The sequence below is a fragment of the Magnolia sinica genome, chromosome 8, assembly GCF_029962835.1.
Source record: "Magnolia sinica isolate HGM2019 chromosome 8, MsV1, whole genome shotgun sequence".
NCBI lineage: Eukaryota > Viridiplantae > Streptophyta > Magnoliopsida > Magnoliales > Magnoliaceae > Magnolia > Magnolia sinica.
This window is the reverse complement of record NC_080580.1, coordinates 76,495,518-76,522,012: the sequence shown is the minus strand read 5'-3', so window position 1 is coordinate 76,522,012 and position 26,495 is coordinate 76,495,518. Positions and strand designations below refer to the sequence as shown.

The window sequence follows — 26,495 nt, the reverse complement described above, 5'->3', positions numbered from 1 at the left end:
CGAGATCTTTGGTTACTGGGCGCGAGCTGCTGTGCCAGCAAAGTTTAGAGATTGTAATCTCTTGGGCTTTGATTGGTCCTCATTGTAATTTTTTTGTTGTATTTTTTTGTAGCTTTACTGCCTATTCTTTCAGTTACCCTTAGAAAAAGGGAAAAAAAATCTATTTGGCTTGTATGTTATCCACTTTTGATAGTTACGTTGGTCTCTCTTCAAAGTGTTTGCTAGAGCTACATTGTATGCCATAGCAAAATCAAGGATAGCTTCCCCCATCTCATTTCTTCTCCTAAAACCATATCCTCCATGTACCCTCTCATATCATCTACTTTCTTTTTGTATATGACCCTTTAAGCCTCCTCTTACAAAGATCCTATCTCCCTTTCTTTTCCTCCCTTTTTTTTTTTTTTTTTTTTTTTTTTGCATCAGTACATCCATATTCTCCCAGAATTGTCTCTTGAGTCTATTCTCTAACCCCACCTGCGGCGCATATGCACTAATAACATTGATTATTTCCTCACTTCACACAAATCTTATGATAAAATCCTGCTACCAACTCTTTTAACATCTGCAACTATTATTTTAAATCTTTATCGACCACCATCCCTATCCTATTTTTGTTACTGCCCTTTCCTATATACCGAAGTTTAGATTAATCAATTTCTCTACTTTTAACCCCTTTTGATGCAGGACAATTAACCATTTGCTCTAAAAGCTCGAATTGATAGAGTATGACGAATTAATCCTTTTATTTTATAGCTCAGGCCCCACATCCATGGGTTAGGTCCTCGAGGGCCCCAAATCACAAGGGTTCCACCTCACACAAGCCACTAGCCTCACATGGGCTGCCCACCTCGAGTGTGCCCCCGCATCCCACAGGCCACCTCACTCGAGCTCGGTGTGAAAATGCCCCTACATTAATCACCCTCGGTGAGGAGCCTTGAACACGAGACCTCTCGCTCTGATACCAATTTGATGCAGGACAATTAACTACTTGCTCTAAAAGCTCGAACTGATAGAGCATGGAGAAATACTCATTTTATCTCATAGCCCAGGCCCCACATCCATGGGTTAGGTCCTCGGCTGAACCCCCCTTGTGGGCCCCACATTCAGGGGTTCCGCCCCCTCGTGGGCTTAAAATCACGTGTTCTGCCTCACACAAGCCACCCGCCTCACACGGGCCGCCCACCTCGAGTGTGCCCTCGCATCCTACAGGCCACTCCACTCGAGCTCGGTGTGAAAATGCCCCTGCATTACCTTTCCACTTGGTTTCTTGAACACAACTATGTTCTCTCTCCTTTGTTTCATCGTATCTACTAACTCCACACTGTCAAAGTCTTATATTGCGTGTGGTAAGATGAATCCTATTATCCCGGACTAGTTTCTTTACCCGCATGCATCCAAAATGTGTAGGAATCCTTGCCTACATCTCACAACAACTGGTCGTTGTTGTGTGAACGCCTGGGTTTCGATGCAGTGCGTCTCTTACAGGGAACACCCTAGCATGAGTTTGGAATGTCATATTGTTTAGGTTCGTTTTGGAAGTTATGGCATAAGTTTGATGCCCGACTGCTAACTTGATAGAACCCTCCTCCTTTATCTAGGCTTGAGATTGGTAATGAGAGCACAAAACTCCTATACTTGCAATGTGTATTTCAGTTTACTTTAAAATATTTATGGTTGAATGCTTTTTAGAATTTTATGCGAATTAAGTTGTGGTGGTATTTACCCATTTTTCTTGTGCATTTTCTAGTTCAAATGAGGAATTAAAGAAATCTTGCACATCAATTGACAATAATTAAGAGGTTTTGTGAACTGGGCTTTAGGAGGCAAGTGGTTATGGAGGTTCGGTATTAGTGAAGAGGGGGTCAGTGGGAGCAAACTTGTTGTACTACTTCCTAGCTGTTTATACTTGCTTACATGCTCCGTCAACTGAATATGTTGCCGCTTCCTAGCCTTAAATCACCCACTGTATTCCAAACAGATTAAATGGATCAGTCTACAATCTCCACGCAAATGAGCAATGAAGGAGATGGGTGACAGGCTCCTTCTCCATTAGGCACAATGAGCAATGGCTGGGGAATTAATGCTCCTTACTATTCATGTGATAATTTGGGAGAATTTTGTCAGGATCCATGTCCAGCAGAAACATTGCCTCTAGGTGAAATCAAACAGAGCCAAGTTTGAGAAGTAACAGTCAAGTTCTTTGGGTTGCCTCAGGATACTGCACTGTAGAATGATTTCAACAGAGAATTCTCCTGCAGGTTCTCACCCCACACACATCCATCTTCACCAAATGTTCAAATATACACTTCGTGTTGTGAGCTGAGCATCTGGTCTAACAATGGATCTCAGCTCTAGACCACCTTACCAACAGCATGCTGGAAAAAGTTCTGTATAGAGCTGTACACGAGTCGAGCCGAGCTCGGCTCTACTTGGCCAGTGAGCATGGAATCCCTGCTCGTGCTCTACTCACCCGAGTACGAGCAGAAATCGAGTCAAGTCGAGTCCGAGTATTTGAGGCGAGTTCTAGTCCGAGTCTGAATTTGAGCCCAATTCGAGCAGGGTTTTCGAGCAACGAGTTCGAGTTTTGAGCCGAGTTCGAGTTATTAATTAAGATTCATTTGAATTTCAATTCGATTGTCAATTGGAATTCGAAGTTGACCAAAGCAATAAAATATATAAAATGCACATAATTTATGATTAAAAAACTTTGATGATTACATTAACATATTTACATTACATTGTTCAAAATGATAATTTATAACTAATAACCTCCATAAGAGGAATGCCTTCCTGTATTGTCATCCAATCCATCGAAACTGCTATTTATTTTTTCATATACATATTGGTTCACTTCCTCTGAGTTAGAAGGCGAAGAGATATTTCCTTCGTGCTCTTTTACACTTTAAACTAGATTTTTTGAACTTTTTTTATGTGAAGAATTGTATGTAGTACCCAATGCCTTATAAAATTCACCGAGACGGGTCAGGAATTTGAATTTGTTACTCTTTTTCTTCTTCTTGTTTGTCATACTCGACCCTGCTTTAACATCGTGTTGTCTGACCCGAATATCGCTGAAGTCTAGAAACATCTTCTATATTACGTTTTAAGGCGAGTTGGAATTGTTATTCCTCCAAAGCTTTTAATCTGGCTTCCTCCTTTGCATCTTTTGTGGATGTCATTCGTGTACTAGATCCAGAAGCAGAAGGTTTGGATGGAGTGAAAGGTTTTCTATTCGAATTTAATAGGACTTGAAAGAGAATTTGGACATTTGGGATCAGGGATTCCAACTCTGCCGATAGCTCAGTAGCAGAATCAGATAGAGCAGAGAGCATTGGGGCATGGTTTTGCATCACCACCTCGACATGACAAGTGTAAGCGAAAGTGATTAGTCTTGTTCACAAACTTTGCGCCACACAAACCACACTTAATCTTTGTTTTTCCAGACCTTGGTAGTGATTCAACCGGGGAAGCGTAGTCCCAAATGTTTGTCGATGAGTCAAATGAAGACATATCTACACTCAATTTTATTTTTTTAAAAAAATCAGAATATTAATAAATAATTTGAACTTGATATAGGAATAAAAGAAAGCAATATAAATGTATCAAAATTCAAAAATAAAAGCAAATGAACAGGCATATGTAAATAAATATCAAAGATTCAAAGTCTTCCAAACCACATTCCAAAAGGACAAACACTTTCATGTTTGCAGTTGCAGTGAAATAATATTACAGATCATTGAACTTTCAACCAAAAAGAATTGAAAAATCGAAAATAATTACTGATCTGCAGGTAGAGACTCGTCACGAATCTCAATCTCCTCTTCTTCATCATCATCATTCATATCTCCTCCCCATATCGGGCGCAACCAATCTTGCGTACAAATCAACGCTTCAACTGTATTTGGCGAAAGTGAGCTTCGATACTTGCTCACAACCCTGCTCCCTGTGCTGAATGCGGATTCTGATGCCACTGTTGAAATTGGTATTGATAATATGTCCCGTGCCATCACAGATAATGTAGGGTATTTTGATTCACTAACCCTCATCTTCCACCATTCCAACACATCAAATTCGGATCGCACTACGATTGGCTCCTTGAGGTACATTTCTAGCTCTGATTCCTTTGTATCAACTCTCATTTGTGCTTGTGCTAAGTATGATATGTATTCATTTAGCACATCCAGATTACCAGGTACAAAAATATCCGCATCTCTGCTTTCTTCAACACCCGCTGCAGGTAAAGTATTAACATACGATTTGTACAAATCTTCAAGGGCTTGACGAACCTTAGACGTCTCTGCTACCGCTCTTTCAGTAGGATAAAGCTTCGTAAAAATAAAGCTAACTAACCCCATATTACAACGAGGATCAAGAACAATTGCCAAGGACATAAACAGATGACATTCGTCCCAGTATTTATCGAACTTCGTCTTCATACCAACTGTCATCTGGCGTATGAAATCTGGACCCGCACTGGCATGTTTTTGTAGAGCATCCTTAATCTTCCAAAGAGACGGAAGAAACAGATTTGCGGTTGGATACTGATTCCCAGAAAAAATCTTCGTGCAATCGTAGAAAACTTTGAGAAATGTGTGAACTTGTGCTTTGACCCAATCATCTGTGCTCGGCAACCAAGAATACGTTCCGTCACGCGCCGCGTATTTAGGAAATGCAAGTTGTAATTCCATTGCCATATCTAACATTTCATAGGTCGAGTTCCAACGTGTACAGACATCTAACTTCAATGTTTTTTTAGATGGCACATTCAAACGTTGGATGATGTCATTCCATACACTCAGTCTCGATGGCGACCCCCTTATATATTTCACACTTTCTCTTATGTTCTCTATAGTGTTGTCAATTTCTTTCAGCCTTTCTTGTATAATCAAATTTACAATATGGGCACAACATTTGACCTAAAATATTGTCTTCAAAAAATAAATTTCCTGTGGCCCTAAACTGGTTACGTAAGCATGAAATGACACTGTCATTTGCTGAAGCATTTTCTAAAGTTATTGTTGAAATTTTCTTCTCAATGCCCCAGCCTTCTAGACAACTGTAGATGCAATCTGAAATAAGTAAACCAGTATGTGGAGGAGAAAGGTTGCGGAAGTTTAAAATTCTCTTGCATAGTTTTCAATCCTTATCGACATAGTGAGCGGTTAATGAAATGTATCCTTTTCTTTGATTGGACACTGTCCATAAATCAGACGTCAAAGCTATTTTGGACACTAAAGCTAAAACTTCTTTCAGTTTCATCTTCTCTTTTGCGTACATCTTCATGCACTCTCTCTGCACTGTGACACAGGAGACATTCTCGGCCCGAGGGTTAAGGAATTGACAGAAAACCCTAAACCCTTTACTTTCTATCATTCTGAAAGGTTTTTCTTCCAGAATCACTAATCTAGCATACCACTCATTCAGCTTCTCTTTGTCAAACTTATGAGTAGACACTACGCCTTGTGAGTCGTCCCCTTCTGACTTCTTAAATGACAACAATTATTGTTCGGGAGGAGGGAGTCTTGGTATCTTAGGACATGTCTTCAAAGTCTAATTACATGTGTCGTAGATCCTCCTGGAATCTTGCTGAATAACCCTTTTCAGTGATTACACTTTATCTTCTGTACACCATTAACTGTCACATCTTCGAAATCATCCCACACTGCTGATCTCTTCTTCTTCCCTTTGCATGCAGTTGACGTGTATGTGTCTCCCTCTGCGATTAGAGGAGATGTGGCTGATGCACCCATTCCAGGGGTATTTGGGCTTTCGTCTTGACTAGTCATTTATAAAATAAAGTTCTCGATATGTTATACGGCTATACCTAGACGGCTAGACTGCTAGACGGGCATACCGCATACTTAACTGTCTAAATCAGTCACTCATTCAAGGTTGGATAGATTGTAATGCCTTCATTTTTCAATTTAAATGCTACGCCGAAATTCCGGCAGCATCTTCCCTTATCTCTCCAGAATATATTAATCTTGTATTTGATTCCTATGTCAATCATCAACACAAAGTGTGGACATTTGACGACGGAAATAAATACATGAAATATATCCAGAGAGAAAAAGGAGAGACGAAACCAGAACATGCATATGCATTTAAATTGGAATAAATGAAGACATTACAATCTATCTAACCCTGAACTGTCCAAAAAGGGACAATTTGAGAATTTTTATGCATCCAAGAACACACTGAATCTATGTCTGGCAACATAGGAATCCTCAAATGGGTAACTGATTACCCTATACTACAACTAGAACGATACAAATAATAATAAAACCTGACAATCAAACAATAAATGAATTGAAAGTGCAATCTGAAAGATGAATGCTAAGTGTAATAACTTGAGTGCACTAAGCATTCCTCACCCCAAATGCCAAATCCAATTAAGCTATTGAAACCCAACTCTAGCTACTAAGCATCCAACAAAGATAAAAGAATCACTATATTAAGTTCAAAGACAAACAACAATCTAAATCCAAATCACAAATGAAATCAGAAAAGAAAAGGACCCAAAACCAGTTTAGACATTAAAACACATATATCGAAGTGGGCCCATAGTCAGCCACTCACCCACTAAGCTGTTATTCGAACTCACCTAATTGAACTCTCTTTCTTTATTTGCACCTTCAAAGTTCAAACAATATTATCTGGGTAGCAAATGGGCCTAATCTAAGTTCAACCTACTTTAGGCAGGAATACGCTTATGGGTTTGACTCGATGCAAGATTTAAGCTTGATAATTAATTGGGTTGGACGGGATAATATTTGGAATTGGATACCGAGTCAGCCTTGATTAGAAAATCCATTTTGGCCAAGTTGACATGTATGGAAAGCTACCATTATTTTCTATTAATTTTTTTTTCCATAAGATTCTCATTGTGATTTTCATGAAGAGCCAATTTTAGATGATAGTAAGAGGCATTAAACAAATCAACTCATAAACTTAGTATGATTTCAAATATTATAAATGTTTCATATGCTATTATGAGTCATACCCACAAAACTACAAAGTAAAATTTGTGTTTGTTTTTTAAAGGTATAACTAATTTTATTTGCAAAAGATGCATTATTTTATTTTTCTGAAACATTTATTCTATGCATGGGTAGACTTTTGTTTCCATGTGATTAAGTTAACAAAAAATAAAAATAAAAAACACATATGGAATGAAAATGTATTAAATTAAATAAAACAAATAGCTCACGTTGAAAATTTGGCGTGTTTGAAAAGAGAGGGAATGAACTATTATTTTCTAATGGAATTCAATTCTAGCTAATGGTCATTTAAAATACTAAAAAGTAGTTTACGTACTTTTGCATTTTATATATCACTAAAATATTTGTTTAATTTTTTGTTGAACAGTGTAAACTTGCTCATACACATAACACGGCAGAGTGGCCCATTTCAACACCTGAGTTTAACACATGGTTTTAAATTTTTAATACTACCCAGCCCATTTTCAACATGAGCTATTTGTTTACACTGTTCAACAAAAAAATGGGCTGGGAGGTATTGAAAAATTAAAACCATGTGTTAGACTTAGGTGTTGAAATGGGCTGGGTGGCCCACTCTGACGTGTTATGTGTATGAGCAAGTTTACACTGTTCAACAAAAAATTAAACAAATATTTTAGTGATATGTAAAATGCAAAAGTACATAAAATACTTTTTAGTATTTTAAATATAAGAATCTTCGATATTTATTTACATATTCCTGTTCATTTGCTTTTATTTTTGAATTTTGATACATTTATATTGCTTTCTTTTGTTCCTATATCAAGTTCAAATTATTTATTAATATTCTGATTTTTTTAAAAAAATAAAATTGAGTGTAGATGTCATCATTTGACCCATCGACAAACATTTGGAACTACGCTTCCCTGGTTGAATCACCACCAAGGTCTGGAAAAACAAAGATTAAGTGTGGTTTGTGTGGCGCAAAGTTTGTAAACAAGACTAATCGCTTTCGCTTACACTTGTCATGTCGAGGTGGTGATGCAAAACCATGCCCCAATGCCCTTAAGGATGTCCAAATTCTTTTTTAAGCCCTGTTAGATTCGAATAGAAAACCTTTCACTCCATCCAAACTGCTTCTGGATCTAGTACACGAATGACATCCACAAAAGATGCAGAGGAGGAAGCCAGATTAAAAGATTTGGAGGAAGAACAATTCCAACTCGCCTTAAAACGTAATATGGAAGATGTTTCTAGACTTCAGCGATATTCGAGTAAAAAACAATACGATGTTGAAGCAGGGTCGAGTACGACAAACAAGAAGAAGAAAAAGAGTAATAAATTCAAATTCTTGACACGTCTCGGTGAATTTTATAAGGCATTGGGTACTACATACAATTCTTCACATAAAGAAAGTTTGAAAAATCTAGTTCAAAGTGTAAAAGAGTACGAAGGAAATATCTCTTCGCCTTCTGACTCAGAGGAAGTGAACCAATATGTATATGAAAAAATAGATAGCAGTTCCGATGGATCAGATGACAATACAGGAAGGCACTCCTCTTATGGAGGTTATTTGTTATAAATTGTCATTTTGAACAATGTAATGTAAATATGTTAATGTAATTATCGAAGTTTTTTAATCATAAATTATGTGCATTTTATATATTTTATTGCTTCGGTCAACTTCGAATTCCAATTGACAATCGAATTGAAATTCAAATGAATCTCAATTTATAACTCGAATTGGGCTCAAAGCTCGAACTCGTTGCTCGAAAACCCTGCTCGAATTGGGCTCAAATTCAAACTCAGACTTGAACTCGCCTCAAATACTCGGACTTTACTTGACTCGATTTCTGCTTGTACTCGGGCAAGTAGAGCACGAGCAGGGATTCCATGCTCGCTGGCCAAGTAGAGCCGAGTACGAGTAGGACTTGGGCATTAAGAGCCGAGTACGAGTAGGGCGATACTTGGCTCGGCTTGACTCGTGTATAGCTCTAGGCGAAAGCGACTGGGAGTGGGAGGGATTAGTGCTTTTGTTTTAGGTATAGGGCCCTAGTCGAGTATGAGTCTCGAGTACTGAGTTGAGTACCGATTCGAGTATACAAGTCGAGTACTACACAGTTCGTACTCTATTCGAAATCATAATGAGTAGCAAAAATCCACTCGTGCTCAGCTCAAACACCTGACGAGTCGAGTCGAGTTATTGCGAGTCGAGTCGAGCGAGTACCCGAGCTTACTCTGCTCGTGTACTGCTCTAGTTCCGTAGGGAAGAATCATCACCAGATTGTGCAGAGCCCTGTATTTGGAGCTAAATGGTGTGTCCACACCACAAGTTTTCCCATAACATATACCCATTCCTGATCCCCTGTTTCTTCAGACCTGAATTCCTAATCTACTAGGATTTTTAACTCAAGGGTTGTTAAGCAAGCAACAGATTCAAATTTTGATTTTTTTTTTTTTTAATTACTTTCTACTTGTGAATGTAACAAATCCTTGTCCTATTTGGTTTGTGAAGGTCTGCTGAACCAGATCCTTGCTTTAGTTGATATCTCGACTCATTCTGCCCTTACACGGGTAACATAGCTCATGACTGAAGATTGGGGCACAACAACTTTTAATGTGCCAAGTTTCATGTTGAACATTTTGTGTGCGCGCGCGCGCATGCATGTATTTGGATCAAATTTGTGATGTTAATGTTGTGACATGAGTTCTCTGTTGCATGGCCATCATAGCGTTTTATACTGGCCAACATTTTGAACCAAAGGTTCACCTGATCCTGCCTCTGAATTTGGTGCCGCATCGTGCAACTATAGACACAACTGTGCTCGTTTGTTGGGGCCAGACTTGTGGGCTTAAAATTGTTGAATTGAGTTACCGACTTGGCCCCTGTAATTGGGGAAACTTCTTTTTTTCTTTTATTATGAGCGTGAGAGTCTTAACAATTACAAACAAGTTTGGATTCTATGTATGCTTACCTTGTGAATAAGCTCCCAGCTTATTCAAGAAATAAATAGTTTGATTCAACAATTTCAATGTTCTTATGTGTCATAGTGGGAATTACCATCTTCATTATGCTTCAGATTTTATTTTTTTTCAACTTTTATGTTTATATATTTCATTTGAATTTTTGCATTTAATTGTGCATCTCTCGCAGAACTAGAAAGCACTGCTTCACGAATGATAGAGATGTACTTTAAGAACCTTCCTCTTTCAAAGGAACTGGACCCACAGGAAAATATGCATGGTGAAGAGCTTCTAACTATGGCGTGCAATGTGCTGGTTCAGGTACCTAATTCAGACAAAGCTGTATCTTTTGAGTAAGCTTCACTCATGTTATTTATACGCACACGCACACGCACTGCTTATGCCCAGTAGGCATGATCGGTGTTCCATATATTGGCAATATCACCGATATTGTCAGATAGGGTTGTCAATGGGCTGGGATGGCCCGCCTCGGGTTAGGTTTGGGCTGGAGTATCAGGCCTGAGCATTGGGCCTGGGCTTACAATTCAGGCCCATTTGTCAATTGTGCTGAGTTCGGAACGTGTACAACAACCAGTCAGTCTGGCCCGGCTCGGCCCATTAGGTTTGCAATGGCAATTTTGTAATATGCACAATATGTATAAATCCTCATTTACTTTTCATGTTGCAGCTCTAATCCACTCTACCTCTCTCTCTCTCTCTCTCTCTCTCAATGTTCCAACTGGACCAACCCTTAGGCTCGAGCATAAACATTTTGGGTAGGGCTGGCTCAGGCTGGACTGTTTTGGCTTGTCATGGGCCAGGGCTAGGCTCAGGCCTGTGTCGAACAATGGGCTAGGCTTGGATAGAGGTTGGCCCCGCCTACACCCTTATTGCTTGGTCAACGATATATATACTACAAATATTTTGAAAATTTTCAAGCATCACCCACATTCTCAATATTTTTGATGATATTCAGCAATATTATTGGTCAAGGGTCTCTTCTTTTGGCTCAGTGGTAGACACTATGTCTCATATCTGAGGTCAAGGGTTTGAGAACCCATGCATGCATGGGGTGGTAGTGTGTGTGTTTCAAAAAAAATATATTATTGATCAATAATTTATTTTTATTTTTATTTTTTGAGAGAGCTGAAAATTTTATTGAAAAACCGCTGAAGTGGGAAAGAATACAAGAGCTAAGAAAAAAAGCCACAAAGAAAAATCAGTGTTAGAATCTGATTTAACATAGATAGCCTAGTCTGAAACAGCTAATCTGACCATACATATGATTTCTGCAATAGAAAAGATCTTATTTTCAAAACAACAACAGTTTCAAGCCCTCCAAATGTACCAAAGAATCCCCATCACCACAAGTCTCCAAACCGGCAGGCTCCTTTATAAAAGTTCCTGGTAAATGTTGTTATAATCGTTATTGTACCGTAAATCATAAAGGGGTCTGAATCGTATCGTATCATAAATCGTAAGATTTTTTCAGATTTTCATAACCATAAAATAAAAATAAAAATTGTATATAATTAAAAATTAAAAAAACACGGTAAAATCGCTATATAATATGATGGCCAGCACTTTTTCTCCCGAGGTTCACCCCTTATCTCTTATATGGAAATATTCAGCTCCAAAATTTATTGTTTTCGGCTGGTTGGTTGGAAAGAAAAATATCCTCACGGTTGACAATTTGAGAAAAAAGGGGCTGCCTATCGTCAATGTCTGCCTTTGCTGCATGAAGGAAGAAGAATCGATCGATCATCTCCTCGTCCATTGCCCTTTCATCACAAGAATATGGTCAGAGTTTTTTCTTCGTTTTGGCATAAACTGGTGCAGCCCAGGGTTGGCCGATCATTTTCTTTTTGCTTGGCATGGAGTCAGCCTGGGCAAGCAAAAGAATCGGCTTTGGAGAATGTCTATCCTAGCAGTTTGGTGGTCTGTTTGGAAAGAAAGACAACAGATGTTTTGAAAACATTTCAAACTCAGTAGAGGTTATAGCCTCAAATGCTAAGAGGCTATTGTTAGAATGGGCCGTTAATGTTCTCAATATAAAGGAGTCTGATTTTCTGTTTCTTGGAGTCCTGTAGAGTCTGCCTCCTCAGCAGACTTTTTCTCTTCTTGTTTTGTTTCCTTTTCTTTTAATGAAATTTAAGTGATCTTTCAAAAAAAAAAAAATAAATTTAAAAAACACATCTATCATCTATTTTGTCATGAATATGCAAAAAAACAAAAAGATGTATCATGTATGTATCATTATGTCATAATCAAGTTTAACAAATAATCCCCTTTCCCATCCCATGTACACGTATGTTTTTGTATGATTCAATAAAATAATATTTTCCCCATTCCCATTTACATGTATAATTCTCTATTCACATGTTTCTATAATTCAAAAAGTAAATAAAAACTCCAAACAAATCTATTCTTCATCGGCTGTGCCATTATCATCCTTCTCATCACTATTGAGGTCAACATTATCAACATTATCTTCATCTTCATAATTTGATGTCGAAATAAACTCATATTCCCCCTCTACTTCTACCACTTTCGCTTTTCCCTTCGCCTTGCTTCGAATAACAAGCTTTCTAGGACCCACAAAATATTTGTTGCAAAATTTATTATAATATAATACTATTAATTAATAATTATAAGACTACAAGAGTATAAGACTAATCGATAAGAATTCGAGTCATACCATGTCGCCCATCCGGTCTTGATGTGGATCCGCCTCACCTTGTACATCCTCCAAGCCTTCAGCAAAGCATTTACCTATGTCCATCCATCTGTAGGAAGTGCATGATCCTTTCTCCGTGATCCATTCATCATTAGATTCCATATTTGATAAGCATATAGGATCATGCCCTTGATCCTTCTCTCTTTGCATGGTGGACCTCGAGCTGGAGATTATACTTTACAAAGATGAGCGCATTCAATCTCTATTGCTCAAAAGTCTATTCCTCTTCTTTGAATGTATCTACAAGCCCACGAATGTAATAATTTAAGGCTATTGGTCATTAAAGTCTACATGGTGAATTCACAAGTTGATTCATTCAGAAGTTGATTAATAAATTCAATAATGTCTCACCTACTCAAAAGTGCTCCAGTTGTGCTCAAATAGCCAGCTTTTGCAATTTTGGACACTCCGCCTCTATAACTCTCCCACCATGGACCTAAAACACAATCATATATAATTTATATAAACAATAGGCACACAATCAAACTCAAAGAAGAAAAATAATTGTAAGTAAAATTACCTGGTTGCTTTGTCGTTCTAGTTAATTTTGCCGTCTCTTTTCCAAATAAACCATGTCTTTTTGAACTTATCCATCTGCTCATCAATGATGACCCTTGGCCTTGAATCAATGACCATTCTTTCAATACGGTCATGTAGGCCAGTTTTAATCTCTAAATCCGGATGAAAATTGTCATCATACTGAAATCTAATATTTAAGAAATAAGCCCCCACATGTAAGGGCCTATGCAATTGAAGATTCCACCGCCGGTCTATGATTTCCCATATAGCCGAATATCGCCTCTTTCTCTTGATCCATCGCTTCATAAATATATCCCATGGCCGGCTTCTCATCTGAATCAACTAGTCATAGTACCTTGGCCAATGGGAGAGTGGTCTTCAAGGAAAACTTGATAGATGGCAAAAAATCTACATCGACCCAAACTATGTGTTGAACATGCTTCCCCTTTCGATCGTGGAGAAGCTGGGTGCTATCTTCCCATTCTTTTCAGGTAAACATTGAAATCATGCTAATTCTATTTCCGACAGCACATGGTTTAGGCCAAGGTATGCCGAAACGGTATCAGTGGGCACAAACGGTGCCCCGCCAATATTGTATGTGTATGGGACCCTATAATGGTTCCTTTTTTTGGTAAAAAAATAAAAAAAATTCCAAAAATCCATAAAATGTGGGGATTCCAAATATGTTTTCTTTTTAAAATTTTACCTCGTTTATGATGGCATGTAACAGTCTACGCTTTGGTGGGAATGCTATCTCATGTTGCCTGCTGATTTTATAACCTGATAGCCTTGGAATGAGTGGAAAAATCCTATATTTGATTTTTCAAATATGCAATATCAATGATAAAAATACTAGCATGAATATTGGACAATTTTTTTGACGGTTTTTGCTGGTAACTGTTGATGGGAAAATAGCAAGAAAAATATATATTTTTCCAAAAAATAGTAAATTAGCATATAACCCTTAATCTAAGGCATGGTCTTGTAAACCTAATCATCCTACACATGTTAAGAGTATTCCAAAATGAATATTGCTCATAGTTACTGTTCATGCAAAAATAGCCAGAAACAAATAAAATAAATAAATTAGCATTTCACCCCTAATCAAGGCATGTCTCTGTACACCTAATCATGCTACATCTCTTGCAAGCATCAACATTAGGTTTCGAACATAAAAAGTAAATTTTTTTGTTTTTTTCCCCCACATAGTCGCTGTTCATTTTAAAATTGGAGGAATTAAAAATAGAAAAAGCATATCAATCCTAATCAAAGGCATGGTGTTGTAGGCATAATCATGCTACATCTGCTAGACTATTCGAAAATGAATATTGGACTAAAAAATTATTTTTTTGCTGGCTTTTTATTATATAAAAACGACAAGATATTAAAATGAAATAAATAGGGCTAAAAAAAGTAACCCCCCCGAGCCTTTATCCGTTCAAAAACCTTAAATGAGTTCTTAATCTTGTTTTTGTGCCCAAGGTAGGTCGAAATTGAAGGAGGAAAATGGGAGGAAAGTGGAATAAAAAAAGATTTTGAAGGGTTTTTTATAAAAAAATATGGCCATATTTTGACTGTTGTGGGTGCCATTCAACCGCTATGCCTGTTACGGCTGTTATGGTTCACTTTTGTAAGGTCATACTATTACGACCCTGTAATGCGTATTAGGATATGCCAATATCGTTATGTAACGGCCGTAGCAATGGATTCGGCACAACTTGGTTTAGGCCTCTATAAAATGGAAACTTTTTATGTATAGTTGTTTTTGTTAATAATTTGATTCTTAAATGTGTAGACACGTGTCTTTGAACATCTTCTGAAGTTTCATCGAAAAATTCCACCTTTCTTGCAATGTTTGCTTAATGTTTCCCTTAGTCAGCGATATTCTTCTAAATATCAGTGATGAATTGATAATATCCTTGATATTGATACATGTTTCCATATCCTTCATCGATGCATGCAACGATATCTATTGTGAGTGAACCTGCTATATATCACACCACAATGATTACATATATCACACCACAATGATGTAATCTTGAGCCAACAACAAACCCGGATTAACCCTAGGTGTTAGAAATTCGGATCTAACACCACTGTTGATCTGTGCGCTTTGCGGAAGCACGATAAATAAAGATAGAACAATATAATAATGCAGGATAACAAAACCAAGGCAAACAATTCACAAACACGGTATTTTACGGGGAAAACCCTTGCGGCAAAAAAACCATGGCACAAAGCGACAAAGATCCACTATAATCAAGACTTTATAGTTGTACAGACTCACCTTCTTCAATTACAGATGTATCCGATCTCCCATTGCGATGTGCACCTCTAGGAAACCCCTAGATCCCTTGAGAAATCCTTCCTAAGCCTTTTACAAGAGTAGAAAACCCTCTCCCATGGCAAACCTAGCCCTTTGAGAGAAAATACTCGTATTGTGTTAAGCCCTAATGGAAAAACCGGGCTTAAATACCCTGTTTTGCACAAAATTGCGAAACCCGACAGTCACAATGAGTCACGGTCGACCGTGAACATCACAGTGAGTCACGGTTGACTGTGAATTCTCATGGTGGACTGTGCCCTGCAGAATGCAAGGCATCTGCACCACAATATTGATACTCTTAACACTGCTCACACTGCAGATCGGCCCAAAATTCAAGATCGTGTATGTCAGTACCCTGAAACCATGTTTCAGGAAGGAACATTCTAACGAAAACTGCAGGTCAAAAGGTTTTGTGTGTGGATTAGATGGAAGACAAACTCCGTTGTGAGCATTGCGCTTGTTTCCATTGAACTGGCCGAACATGATGATTTCTTTCATCTCTCCTTGGAGTAGAATGAGCAGACTTTTTTAAAAAATAAAATTTATTTATTTAATTTTTTATGTGGTGTCCGGAGTCTCCAGAGAAATAAAGTCCTGAATTTTCTCTTGCAAATATCAAATATGAAATGCATGTGCCTGTATATATGGCGGGCCGGCCCGACTAACTATCTCCATCTATGTTTCAGGGGATGCTGCTTTGCACTTCATTTCAAGAAAAAGCTTAAGTTTCCTATATAGTAGGATTTGTGCTTTACTGTAGTTAATGATATAATCTTCTGATTTCTTCTGAGCTGATCCTGAATTATCTCTAGGATTATGCTTTTTATTTAGAGATGATATGTTTTCTTATTGCATGTTGCCAGCTTCTTTTCTCACGTTAGCTTACATCCAGTAATGGTCATCTATCTGTAGACTTTCAATCACAGCATCTATTTTCTTTTTGGATGTTGCCAGCATCTTTATTCATGTTTGCCTACATCCAGTAATGGTCATCTGTCTGTAGACTATTCAATTACAGCTTGCATTCTTATCTTTGAGTTTGGTTGCTCCATATAGTTGTTCTGGCGGACAAGACATCTCGGTTACTTGCTGGAGGGTGTTATGGTTCTGGAATTTGGCTTGACCATAAGAAGGTTAGATTTTGTGTTGCCATCTTTATTGCTTCTGCTATTTTTGTATGGATTGTCCTCATTTTCTGTATTGATCTCATCAACTTTTTCTAATCTCCTTCTACTTTATATAGAAACAGATTACATAGACAATGTTTTTCACCTTCTCCTGGGTATTACGGAAGCTTTATTTCATGTAGAATTTAGCTAAGAAAGAATTCTGTTTTCCATTGGTACCTTCAAGGAGTTCCACGACCTGTTCACTGCTTTTTTTTTTTTTTTTGGTTGCAGTGCTGACTAAAGGCCCACCTTCAGTAGATCAAATATTTTGTGTCACAACTTGATTTGTTTAGCAGTTTGTTAGAACAATGCATGCCTTTTCTATTGCTAAAATTTATCTAAAATACTATCTCAACTCCTTCAATCATCATCATCATCATCATCATCATCAAAGCCTTATCCCAACTAATTGGGGTCAGCTACACAAATCCTGCTGTGCCATGCCATTCTATCACAGATCTTGACTTCATTACTATATATATATATATATATATATATATATATAGAGGGAAAAGGTTCTATGCGGTTGAGCTGTGTGGGCCCCACTGTGATGCGTGTCGAACATTAACACCGTGCATTTGTTGGGTCCCCTTTAAATTATGGGATATCCCAAAAATCAGCAGTATACGGAACTTAGGTGGGCCATACTATCTAAAATCATGTGACGACATGCCTAAAACATATAAAAGCACGTGGTGGGGCCCACCTGAAATTTGGATGCATTGGAAACTTGGTCTGAACCCTCATCCAAGTGGGACACACATAATGGATGGGCTGGATTTGTGAACCACATCTCGGTGGGCCCAACAAATGATTATGAATGTTTTAATGGAGGGTAATCCCTCTCAACTTTTGTATGTGGTGTGGCCCACACAAGTCACATATTGACTTGATTTTTAAGCCCCAGGCCCACCATGGAATGGTGCATCTGACTGATGGGGTAGATGTTCGACACTCATCACAGTGGGGCCCACACAACTCGACCTCATGGAAAGGTCCCATGAGCTCAACCGCATAGAACCTTTTCCCATATATATATATATATATATATATATCATAGAACATGCTCTGAATATAATATTATCATTAAATATATATTGTAACTCTTAAAAAAAAAGAGACTATTTTTTGTTGGAACGTGTTCCCTGTTCATAAAGATGAAGTGAATTCAAGATTCTAGATAGATGCTTCTTCTTGGCTTTAGATCTTGTGACCATTAGACATTAATGCCTATAAGTTGACCAATTTGAGGACGTGCCATACTCGTCAGAATGTTTTGCTTATATGTCGTAACTCGCAACTGCTTTATGCCATACCATGACTTTCTGGCTACAAAATTGACTTTTCTTTTTTCCTATAATATTTTATGACTTTCCTTCTCGAGGACAACGCCTGTATTTTTGGTCTGTTTTGCAGATATATCTGGCAATATAGGATTCTTTTGCTGCATTTATATTCTTTCTTGGGTGCTCTTCCATCAGCATTGGAATGGTAACTCGAAATATTGATGTTTAATATGTTGTTGTCAATGAAATCATTGTTCTATAGCGTAATTCACTGTCACAAAGCCACGGGTTGGAGTAGCTGGAAGTGGTGGCTTCTTGCAATCCTATTTTTGGCTCTTCTGGCTTAATATGCATATTCTTTTGTAGGTATAGAACTTTGGAGATAAAGAATATCCTATTGGAGACAGCCTCCCACCACATTTTGCCCCAGATGTTGAGATCACCCCTTTGGTCGGATTTGACAGATCTTCTAAATGAGTATCTCAAGTTCATGGAAGATCACTTCCAAGAAGCTGCAGACCTTACCTTTCTTGCATATCGTCATCGTAACTATACAAAAGTAAGCAAGTTGTACATGGGCTATCCCAATGGGTCCCGTAATATCAGGCTGGGATAAGGAACTCTGGGCCCCCCTTGTACAAACTTGTTTGAGCTAGTGTTTTAAATAGCGGTAGCGTGATGCATAGCGCTCAGCCCTCTATAGCATGTAGCATAAATACGTAGTGTGTAGCGTAAGCTACACGATACTTCTATTTTTTAATTTAAAAATAGGACAAATATAATAAATAGTGAAAAAAAAGGAAAAACAAAAAATATAAAAATGCTTAAAGATTATTCATTTTATCAATTATAAGCATGTTCAAAAAAGTTACTAGTTATCATTTATCTAAAGCCAATTCACATATATAAGCCAAATCAAATAATTATCACATCAACAACTTTCTAAGAAAACCACTTTAATTAATAATGTCTAATTGAAACCACAAGTCACAATTATGAAAAGAAATAAAAATCCTATAGGTTAAAAGTATCAAGTATAATAAAAGTATCACATTCCTCAACATTAGAAACAAAGAAAACGTGAAAAAAATAATAAAAAAATAAATAGTAAAAAAATACATTGTAGCTCATGCTACGGATGCTACGCGCTACGTAGCTGTAGCGTACACTCGCTATTTGGGACGCTATGTAGCGCTACGGCCACGCTACGCTATTTGAAACACTGGTTTGAGCCTAGGCACAACTTGCCCCGGCATTTTATATTTCCTCATCATCTTTCATGCATAAACCAAAGGAATCTTCCTCTATGGATGGTACATTTCCCTATGGCCCAGACATGTTCTTACCTCTGCGTTTTGCTTCAAGATTTTAAAAAATTAGTTAAACCTGCCTGTAAAAATGCATAAAATCTTAACCCTATATGATAAAAAAAACTTCATCAACTCTTGAAAGAAATTGATGGAAATTATGTTCCTTCTCTCTTTATTTTTTGGGTGGTAACTTCCGTCTTTCCTTCGCCCCATGCCCTTTTACTTTCTTTTGTGTGTATGATGATTTGGAGCGACATGGTTTTTGTTCAGGCAATTGACTTTGTTCAATTCAGAGAACGCTTGCAACATTCCCACCAATATTTGATGGCTAGGATTGAAGCTCCAATCCTGCAGCTAAAGCAGAAAGCAGATAATCTTGAAGAAATAGAGGTGATGATGTATCACGTATGCTATGGTCTCCAGTTTAATGATTTTTGGCATATTAACATGCTAACAAGTTTCAACTTTATGCCTTTTTGCAGTGCATTTTTGGCAACTTGAAACATGGTATTCAAGTGCTCGAGCTGTCAAGTGAGGAGCATCTCAAATCCTTGATGTTCAATGAGGATATGCAGTCACGACCTTGGTGGTCGCCAGCTCCTGATAAAAACTATCTTCTCGGTTGGTTGAGCTGGTTTTTTCCTTTTTGTGTGTGGAAAATTTGAGCTACTTTTGGTAATTCTATAATGATCTTAAATTGCTTTTACTGCATTTACCTTCTTGAGCCTTGGTGTTGGGGATTTCACTTTCTGATTCTAGGGCAATGTCTTCTCATTGGATACAAAGGTCTTTTATTTGATTGACTTCTTCTTTCTGTTCCACAGAGCCATTTGAAGGAGAAAATTTTTACCCTGGAGTAAACATGGTATGAAGTTCTACGTCATTCAAAATTCTTACAATGGTTATAGCATCTGATGTTGACAAAATAAATGAAAGATCTTTGTTCCCCTTGATTTATTTCATGAAAGTATTATTTCCATGCTTCCCTAGATGTGTTAAAACATTGGGCAATTGGTTGAAACAATCACTACGGTCGGAAGCTTTGATACGATTCGACAAATAATCACTACGGTCGAAACAAATGTTCTACCCATGTGTATAGTGATTCAATTCTTTATTCCTTCCTTTCTCCTCTTCCTCCGTTGTTACACATCAGACAGCATGATATTACACATCATACCACTTTGTCACCGACCATTTGTTGCCGTTAGTACTGCCTGTTATAATGTTTTGAAACCATGCGATGGATTGCATAAATTCACCATTTGGTTATTCTTCTCATATGCATGCTTTAGTTGATCATGCTACTGTATTATTTCTCCATTCTGCTATTATTTTTTGTCAATAGTTGTATTATAGATATCTATTTTCTTTTGCCAAGTCCTTGAGTTTTTTCTGCTTTACTGCATCTAGGGTAAGCAACAAGCTAAGGAATGGGAAGCAAACCAACATAAAGCCATTGAGAGAAGATCCCTTCTTCCTCGGTTGATCTGCCTTTCGGTCCAGATTGCTTCATCATCACATAAGGAACACATTGAAACAAACGGGTCTGTTCATGATGGCAAAATCAGTTCTGATCTGAAGCTTCTGCTTGAACAATTTGCCAGGAGCCTTGGCCTTTCTTTCAATGATGCAATTGAAGTAATTGCTGGGATTTCAGATGGCTACAAATCTTTTAAGGTTTGATTTCTCTATCTATTGCATTGCGCCTTTATTGGGATTCTTTGATGATATTCTAATATCCTTGTAATCTACCTGATGATAAGCCATATTTTGGAAGGCTGCTGATATTTTCAAGTTTTTGTTCATTATTCTTACTACTATTGTGGTCTTCCTGTCTCCTCTTCAGAAGTGGCTCACTTTCACACGTGTTTGTGATTTGAGATTCCATAAGAATTATGGTTACTGGAGTTCCTATATCTTGTAGGAAACTGTTTTTTCGGAGGTGATCCCAAACTGTTCCCTAAATTTAGGAGACACCTAGGTCTGTTTGGGGGAAGGTTGTGGAGCCATGGGTACCTAAGACTGGCTGCAAACCCGATGCATATTGAGAATGAGATTGGAGCCATATTTTGAATTTGCATAAGATTTCTTTCACCATCGCCAAGGGACAGTTGGTGATTTTGGAACATGATCTCTTGGGAAAGGTTGTTTAATACTATGAGAAAATTTTGGTAGTGGACCAGTTATGCGGAGTTTATGGCAATCAAAGTGGGGGTATCCTTTATTTTTTTGGATCCCAGTCGTGCAAGGGTTAGTGAATTGTTTGGCCGATTTGAAAATGCTATTCTTTCGGCGGCCGGAAGATGTGTCTCTGTGGCAGCGGGCTTTTACTGTTACCGAGATTATAAGGCAAAGTTGTCTTCTTGACAGTTTTGTTTCGACATGGGTCAAGGGGAAAATTCCTCAGGGATACCATTGGTAGAGGGGTTTTTAGGTCTGAACTTTGTGAAATCCATTACCTTAGTGGATTGCTGTATTTTTGCTTTTACTTAATAGATTCGCATTACTGATTTTAAAAAAAGAGGAAAAAAACACCTTTTGGAGCAAGTCTTCCCAATGTGTATGGGAAGCTCTGTTCGCTTTTAATGAGTTTCCTTCACATGCTTTTGGACTGTCACATTTGGAAGGCTGAGTTCCATGTTTCTGGCAAACAGGAACATCCTGGCTGAGCATTGAGTTTGTAAATTTTGGCCCATGGTAGGTATATCCAAGTGATCCAAGCCCAATATGATGGCCCTATCATGGATGGATCATGGCCGGTAGATCTCCTTGATAGTTTTATTCTTTCCTTTTTTAGATTGGAAAGACCAAGGATTATGGGTAGGATCTTCCAATTTGGAAGATTCATGATTAGGGGCGGGACTGTCAGGTCAATGACTTTGTATAAACCAACCATGGGCTTCACATGTAGAAAATTGGTGCACAGCAGGAAAGTTCCCTGTTTCTGCTGGCATGAACTTCCAAAAGGGAACTCGACATTTTCATGCTTCAGCTGGCACATATTTCCTCCATCTTCGAATTTTCTGTTCATTCATATTTACATTTCCCACAATTTTATCCTTTTTGAGGTATTCTCTCAATTCTGTTTTCCACGACATTTCCTTTTTGAGTAGCGTTCATTCTCAGTTGCATTCGGGTTTCCTTGCATTCACATAATTTTCAATATGTAAACAGGAATATGGCTCGGACATGCTCGACTGGATGAATTTCGCCATATTTGTGAATGCGTGGAACCTTTCTCAAGATCTGGGGCTGCCAGACGGAGATGGAAGCAGGACCAATTCATGGCGTATTGTCAATAACCTGATGGAGAAATGGGCCGATGAGCAATTACAATCTGCACAGCCCATCCTAACATACCCTGGAGAAGATCTTCTGATCTTGGTGCAGATGGTGACGGAGCCCTTCTACTGGCACAGTCTTGTAATCCAATCATGCGTTCGTTCCTTGCTACCCACCGCTGGCAAGAAAAAGAAAAAGAGCAGTGGCACAGATCAATCGCACTCACCGTTATCGCAGGCCGTCCGGAGTTCAATCCAGTCCTTGTGTAAGGCTGCAGAAAAGGTCATGAAATGGTTGGAAGACCAACACAACAAGCCAGAGGATGAAAAGCTGAACAACCTACTCTCCCTTATCCAGATAAATGGATCTGAAATGGGGCCTGGGCATGTCTTCCAGTTACTAGAAGCCATGGCTTCAACACCACATCCACAAGTTGGGGAGCGGGTCTTCCAAGCGATTCAGACATGGAGTTCGGCTGATGTGGTGAGGGGAATTGTTAGAAGCCAGTCCACAGTGCTTTCTGAATTCCGCTGCGCATGTAGTTCGAGGTTGAAGTCGATGGCGTCTGCTTTGAAGCAGTTGGTTTAGGCACTGGGGATCCCAGCGAGATATCATTGTGCTGGTGACCATTGATTCAAGTACCGGGTTTCCGAGTGTGACTTCCCTGGGGTCTGAAACTGGTATGACTCCTCTGACTCGGTATGACTTAGTCCGACTTAACCCAACTCGGTCCTGTATTGCTGTGGTGACTCGTATTATTTTGGACTGAAACCGATAAGACCTGGACCATATCGAGTTGCATGGGATGATATTTAAAACCATGGTTGTGAAGAGGGGTTGAATTCTCTGTATTTGTGTGATGCTTCTTGGTGTGGAGGGAATGAGATTTTGTAGGTTTTTAGGCAGATATTGACTGCTGTATTTTTGACCCCCTTTTTTCCATTGCTGAGTAGTTTGTACACTAGAATAATAGTGACTAGTTCTGATCAAAACCATAGTTCCAAATATAGCTAGTCTTGTGATGTTACTGACCACCCCACAGGGGCCCATTGAAATGTATGAGACATCTGATCCGTGCATTAGGTGGGTCTCTAGCACGGATGAAATTGTCCAATATATCACACAAAAAGAAAAGTTTTCTTTTTCCCAACTGGTCGACGGTTTTCTTACAGGGTTTGGCCCACCTTATATGAGTCAATCTCCCTAGCATTGCACCAGGTAACTTCTGTGGCAGCCCATTCAATAGAGCTGGGCGGGAGGATCCGACCCAAACTGACGGATCCGACTTGTTCGAACCGGTCGGATCCGATACGACCTGAACCAAAAGCCAGGGTCGGGTCGGATCGAGTAGACCCACTCAAATCCGACCGCTCATCGAGTCGAGTACGGGTCAGTAGCCAATCCGATCCGTCCTTCTTTCTCTCCTCTCTCCTTCTTTCTTTTCTGATTTCCCCCCTCCTTTCTCTCCATCTCTCTCCCAATTTCCCTCCGGTTTTCTTCCTAGCATGAGTCTCCAGTTTGGCTTGACTCAGCTCAGTCCGAATCGACCGGACAGACTCAACTCGATCCGACTTGATTTCCTTGACCGAGGGACTCGGTTCGGTTCAAGCCAGCAAGGATTCGGATCGGATCGAGTCAGCCTTACTGGACTCGGTCCCGGATCGGGTTCGGGTCAGGTTCTTGGAAAAATCGGATCGAGTCGAGTTGGACCCAATCCGGTCCGACTTGACTCGATGCCCACCTCAACCATTCAGTAGTGTTACCTTCTGCAGGGAACGTATGTTTTACATACATGAGTTAGCAAATCTGGGGTGTTTTTGCAGCCGGATGTTTTACTTTACAGAATGGTGCAGTGGGCCAGGCACTCCGCCCTGTTGGGCTGGGGCAAGGGCTAGGGCTTGGGACCCTAAACGTGGCAAGTGGGTTTGAAATCCAGGCCAGTGTCTGGCCTGGGCTGGACGTGGGTAATGATGAATTGCCCAGTCTGACCCGTTATCATGGTCCAATCATTCAGTGGGCCAGTTTAAAGATGCTCGTGGCCGGTTGCCGCTCAATGTATGTTTTCTTGGGTATATAGTGACGGACTTAGCATTGAATGTAGGGCTGCCCTTGGTAGGTCCGGCCCCACAGAGCCCACAACTGCAGGTGTCGTGCTGTAAGCTCGCAACTCTGTTGTAGATTCTTAGGCCGCCTTGATTTTTTCCAGGTCATTTTGTGCAGTTTAAGGACGGGTCGGCCCCCCACGGCAATATATTTACAACCGCAGGTGTCGAGCTGTCAGCTAGCAAATCTGTTAGTAGAGGGAAGCGGATTTACTGCGCAAGGATGCTGGGTGGGTCCCACTTTAATGTACGTGAGAAATCCATTCCGTTCATCCGTTTTACGAGCTTATTTTACGACTTTTCATGAAAAATGAGGTGGATAAAAAACTCAAGTGGGTCAAACGAGAGGGAGAATTGGGAAAAGAAATTTCAACCGTTGAAACCTTCTTAGGCTCCACCTTGATGTTTACATGCTATCCAAACCGTTTAAAAGATAATTCCGATGAAGTGAAAACACGAAATGATGGCCTGATACAAAACTCTTACGCCGCGTTTTACCGGGGGTTTAATAGTGGAGTAGATGAGACGGGATACGGTTTAAGATAATTGATGGGCTGTCAGTGTTTGTCCATTGATCCCATGGGTTTGGGATAGTCCAAGCTGAACACGGCAGTGTGTTTGAATGGGTCGTGGGATTGGCTACTGCCCCAGTAATAGATCGTTGGCGTGTTTGGAATTGCATGGATTACTGGTATTCCCATGAGAATGGCGTGTTTGGTGCAACAGCCGTCCGACTGTTGTAAAACCATGGTACAGATGGACGTAGGAAATCCGATTGCGTACCGGGTAACCAGTATGCTTTATCGTACCGAGTAAACGCTGTTGGTCCCACCATGAATGTACGTAGCTTATCCACACCGTCCATCCGTTTTTTCAGCCAATTTTTGGAGTTTAGCTTAAAATTGAGTACATATCCAATCCTCATGTGGACCCCACCACAGGAAACAGTGGGGATAATATATCCACCGTATAAACCTTCCTAGGGCCCACACTGATGTTTCCAACCTGTTCTAAAGGTCACAACGACATGGATGAAGCGAAAAAAACAAATATCGGCTTGATCTGGAACCTTTGCGGGCCCCAGTTGAAATCTAATAGATCACCATATGAGCCACCAATTCAGTGAGAGATATGTAAAAATCACACCAATAAGATAGAGTTATATATATATATATATATATATATATATATATATATATATATATATATATATATATATATATATATATATATATATAGGGAAAAGGTGCCATGTGGTCGAGCTCATGGGAACTTCCCATGAGGTCGAGCTGTGTGGGCCCCACCGTGATGCTTGTCGAACATCTACCCCATCAGTCAGATGCACCATTCCATGGTGGGCCTAGGTTTCAAAAATCAAGTCAATCCATGACTTGTGTGGGCCACACCACATACAGAAATTGAGAGGGGCTACCCTCCATTAAAAAACTCATAATCATTTGTTGGGCCCACCGAGATGTGGTTTGCAAATCCAGCCCATCCATTATGTGTGTCCCACTTGGATGAGGGTTAAGACCAAGTTTCAGATGCATCCAAATTTCAGGTGGGCCCCACCAAGTGCTTTTTATATGTTTTAGACATGTCTTCACGTGCTTTTAGATGGTATGGCCCACCTGAGTTCCGTATACGGCGGATTTTTGGATATCCCATAATTTAAAGGGGACCCATCAAATGCACGGTGTTGATGGTCGACAAGCATCACGATGGGGCCCACACAGCTCGACCTCATGCGAAGTTCCCATGAGCACGACCACATAGTACCTTTTCCCATATATATATATATATATATATATATATATATATATATAACTCTATCAGTT

The 26,495-nt window shown here is 39.2% G+C and overlaps 1 protein-coding gene across 3 annotated transcripts in view; it reads left to right on the top strand.

The window, feature by feature from the left end:
- Nucleotides 1–23,564, top strand: part of LOC131253456 (N-terminal acetyltransferase B complex auxiliary subunit NAA25) — a 70,685-nt gene extending 47,121 nt beyond the window's left edge. For all 3 annotated transcript variants that reach the window (XM_058254445.1, XM_058254447.1, XM_058254446.1), the window contains 9 exons: nucleotides 10,114–10,244; nucleotides 16,562–16,638; nucleotides 18,091–18,165; nucleotides 18,327–18,519; nucleotides 19,541–19,660; nucleotides 19,753–19,891; nucleotides 20,095–20,135; nucleotides 20,684–20,950; nucleotides 22,448–23,564. In XM_058254445.1, coding sequence (XP_058110428.1) covers nucleotides 10,114–10,244; nucleotides 16,562–16,638; nucleotides 18,091–18,165; nucleotides 18,327–18,519; nucleotides 19,541–19,660; nucleotides 19,753–19,891; nucleotides 20,095–20,135; nucleotides 20,684–20,950; nucleotides 22,448–23,143 — 1,739 coding nt within the window. In that variant the 3' untranslated portion in view covers nucleotides 23,144–23,564. The remainder of the gene's footprint in view (nucleotides 1–10,113; nucleotides 10,245–16,561; nucleotides 16,639–18,090; nucleotides 18,166–18,326; nucleotides 18,520–19,540; nucleotides 19,661–19,752; nucleotides 19,892–20,094; nucleotides 20,136–20,683; nucleotides 20,951–22,447) is intronic.
- The last annotated feature ends 2,931 nt before the right edge of the window (nucleotides 23,565–26,495 follow it).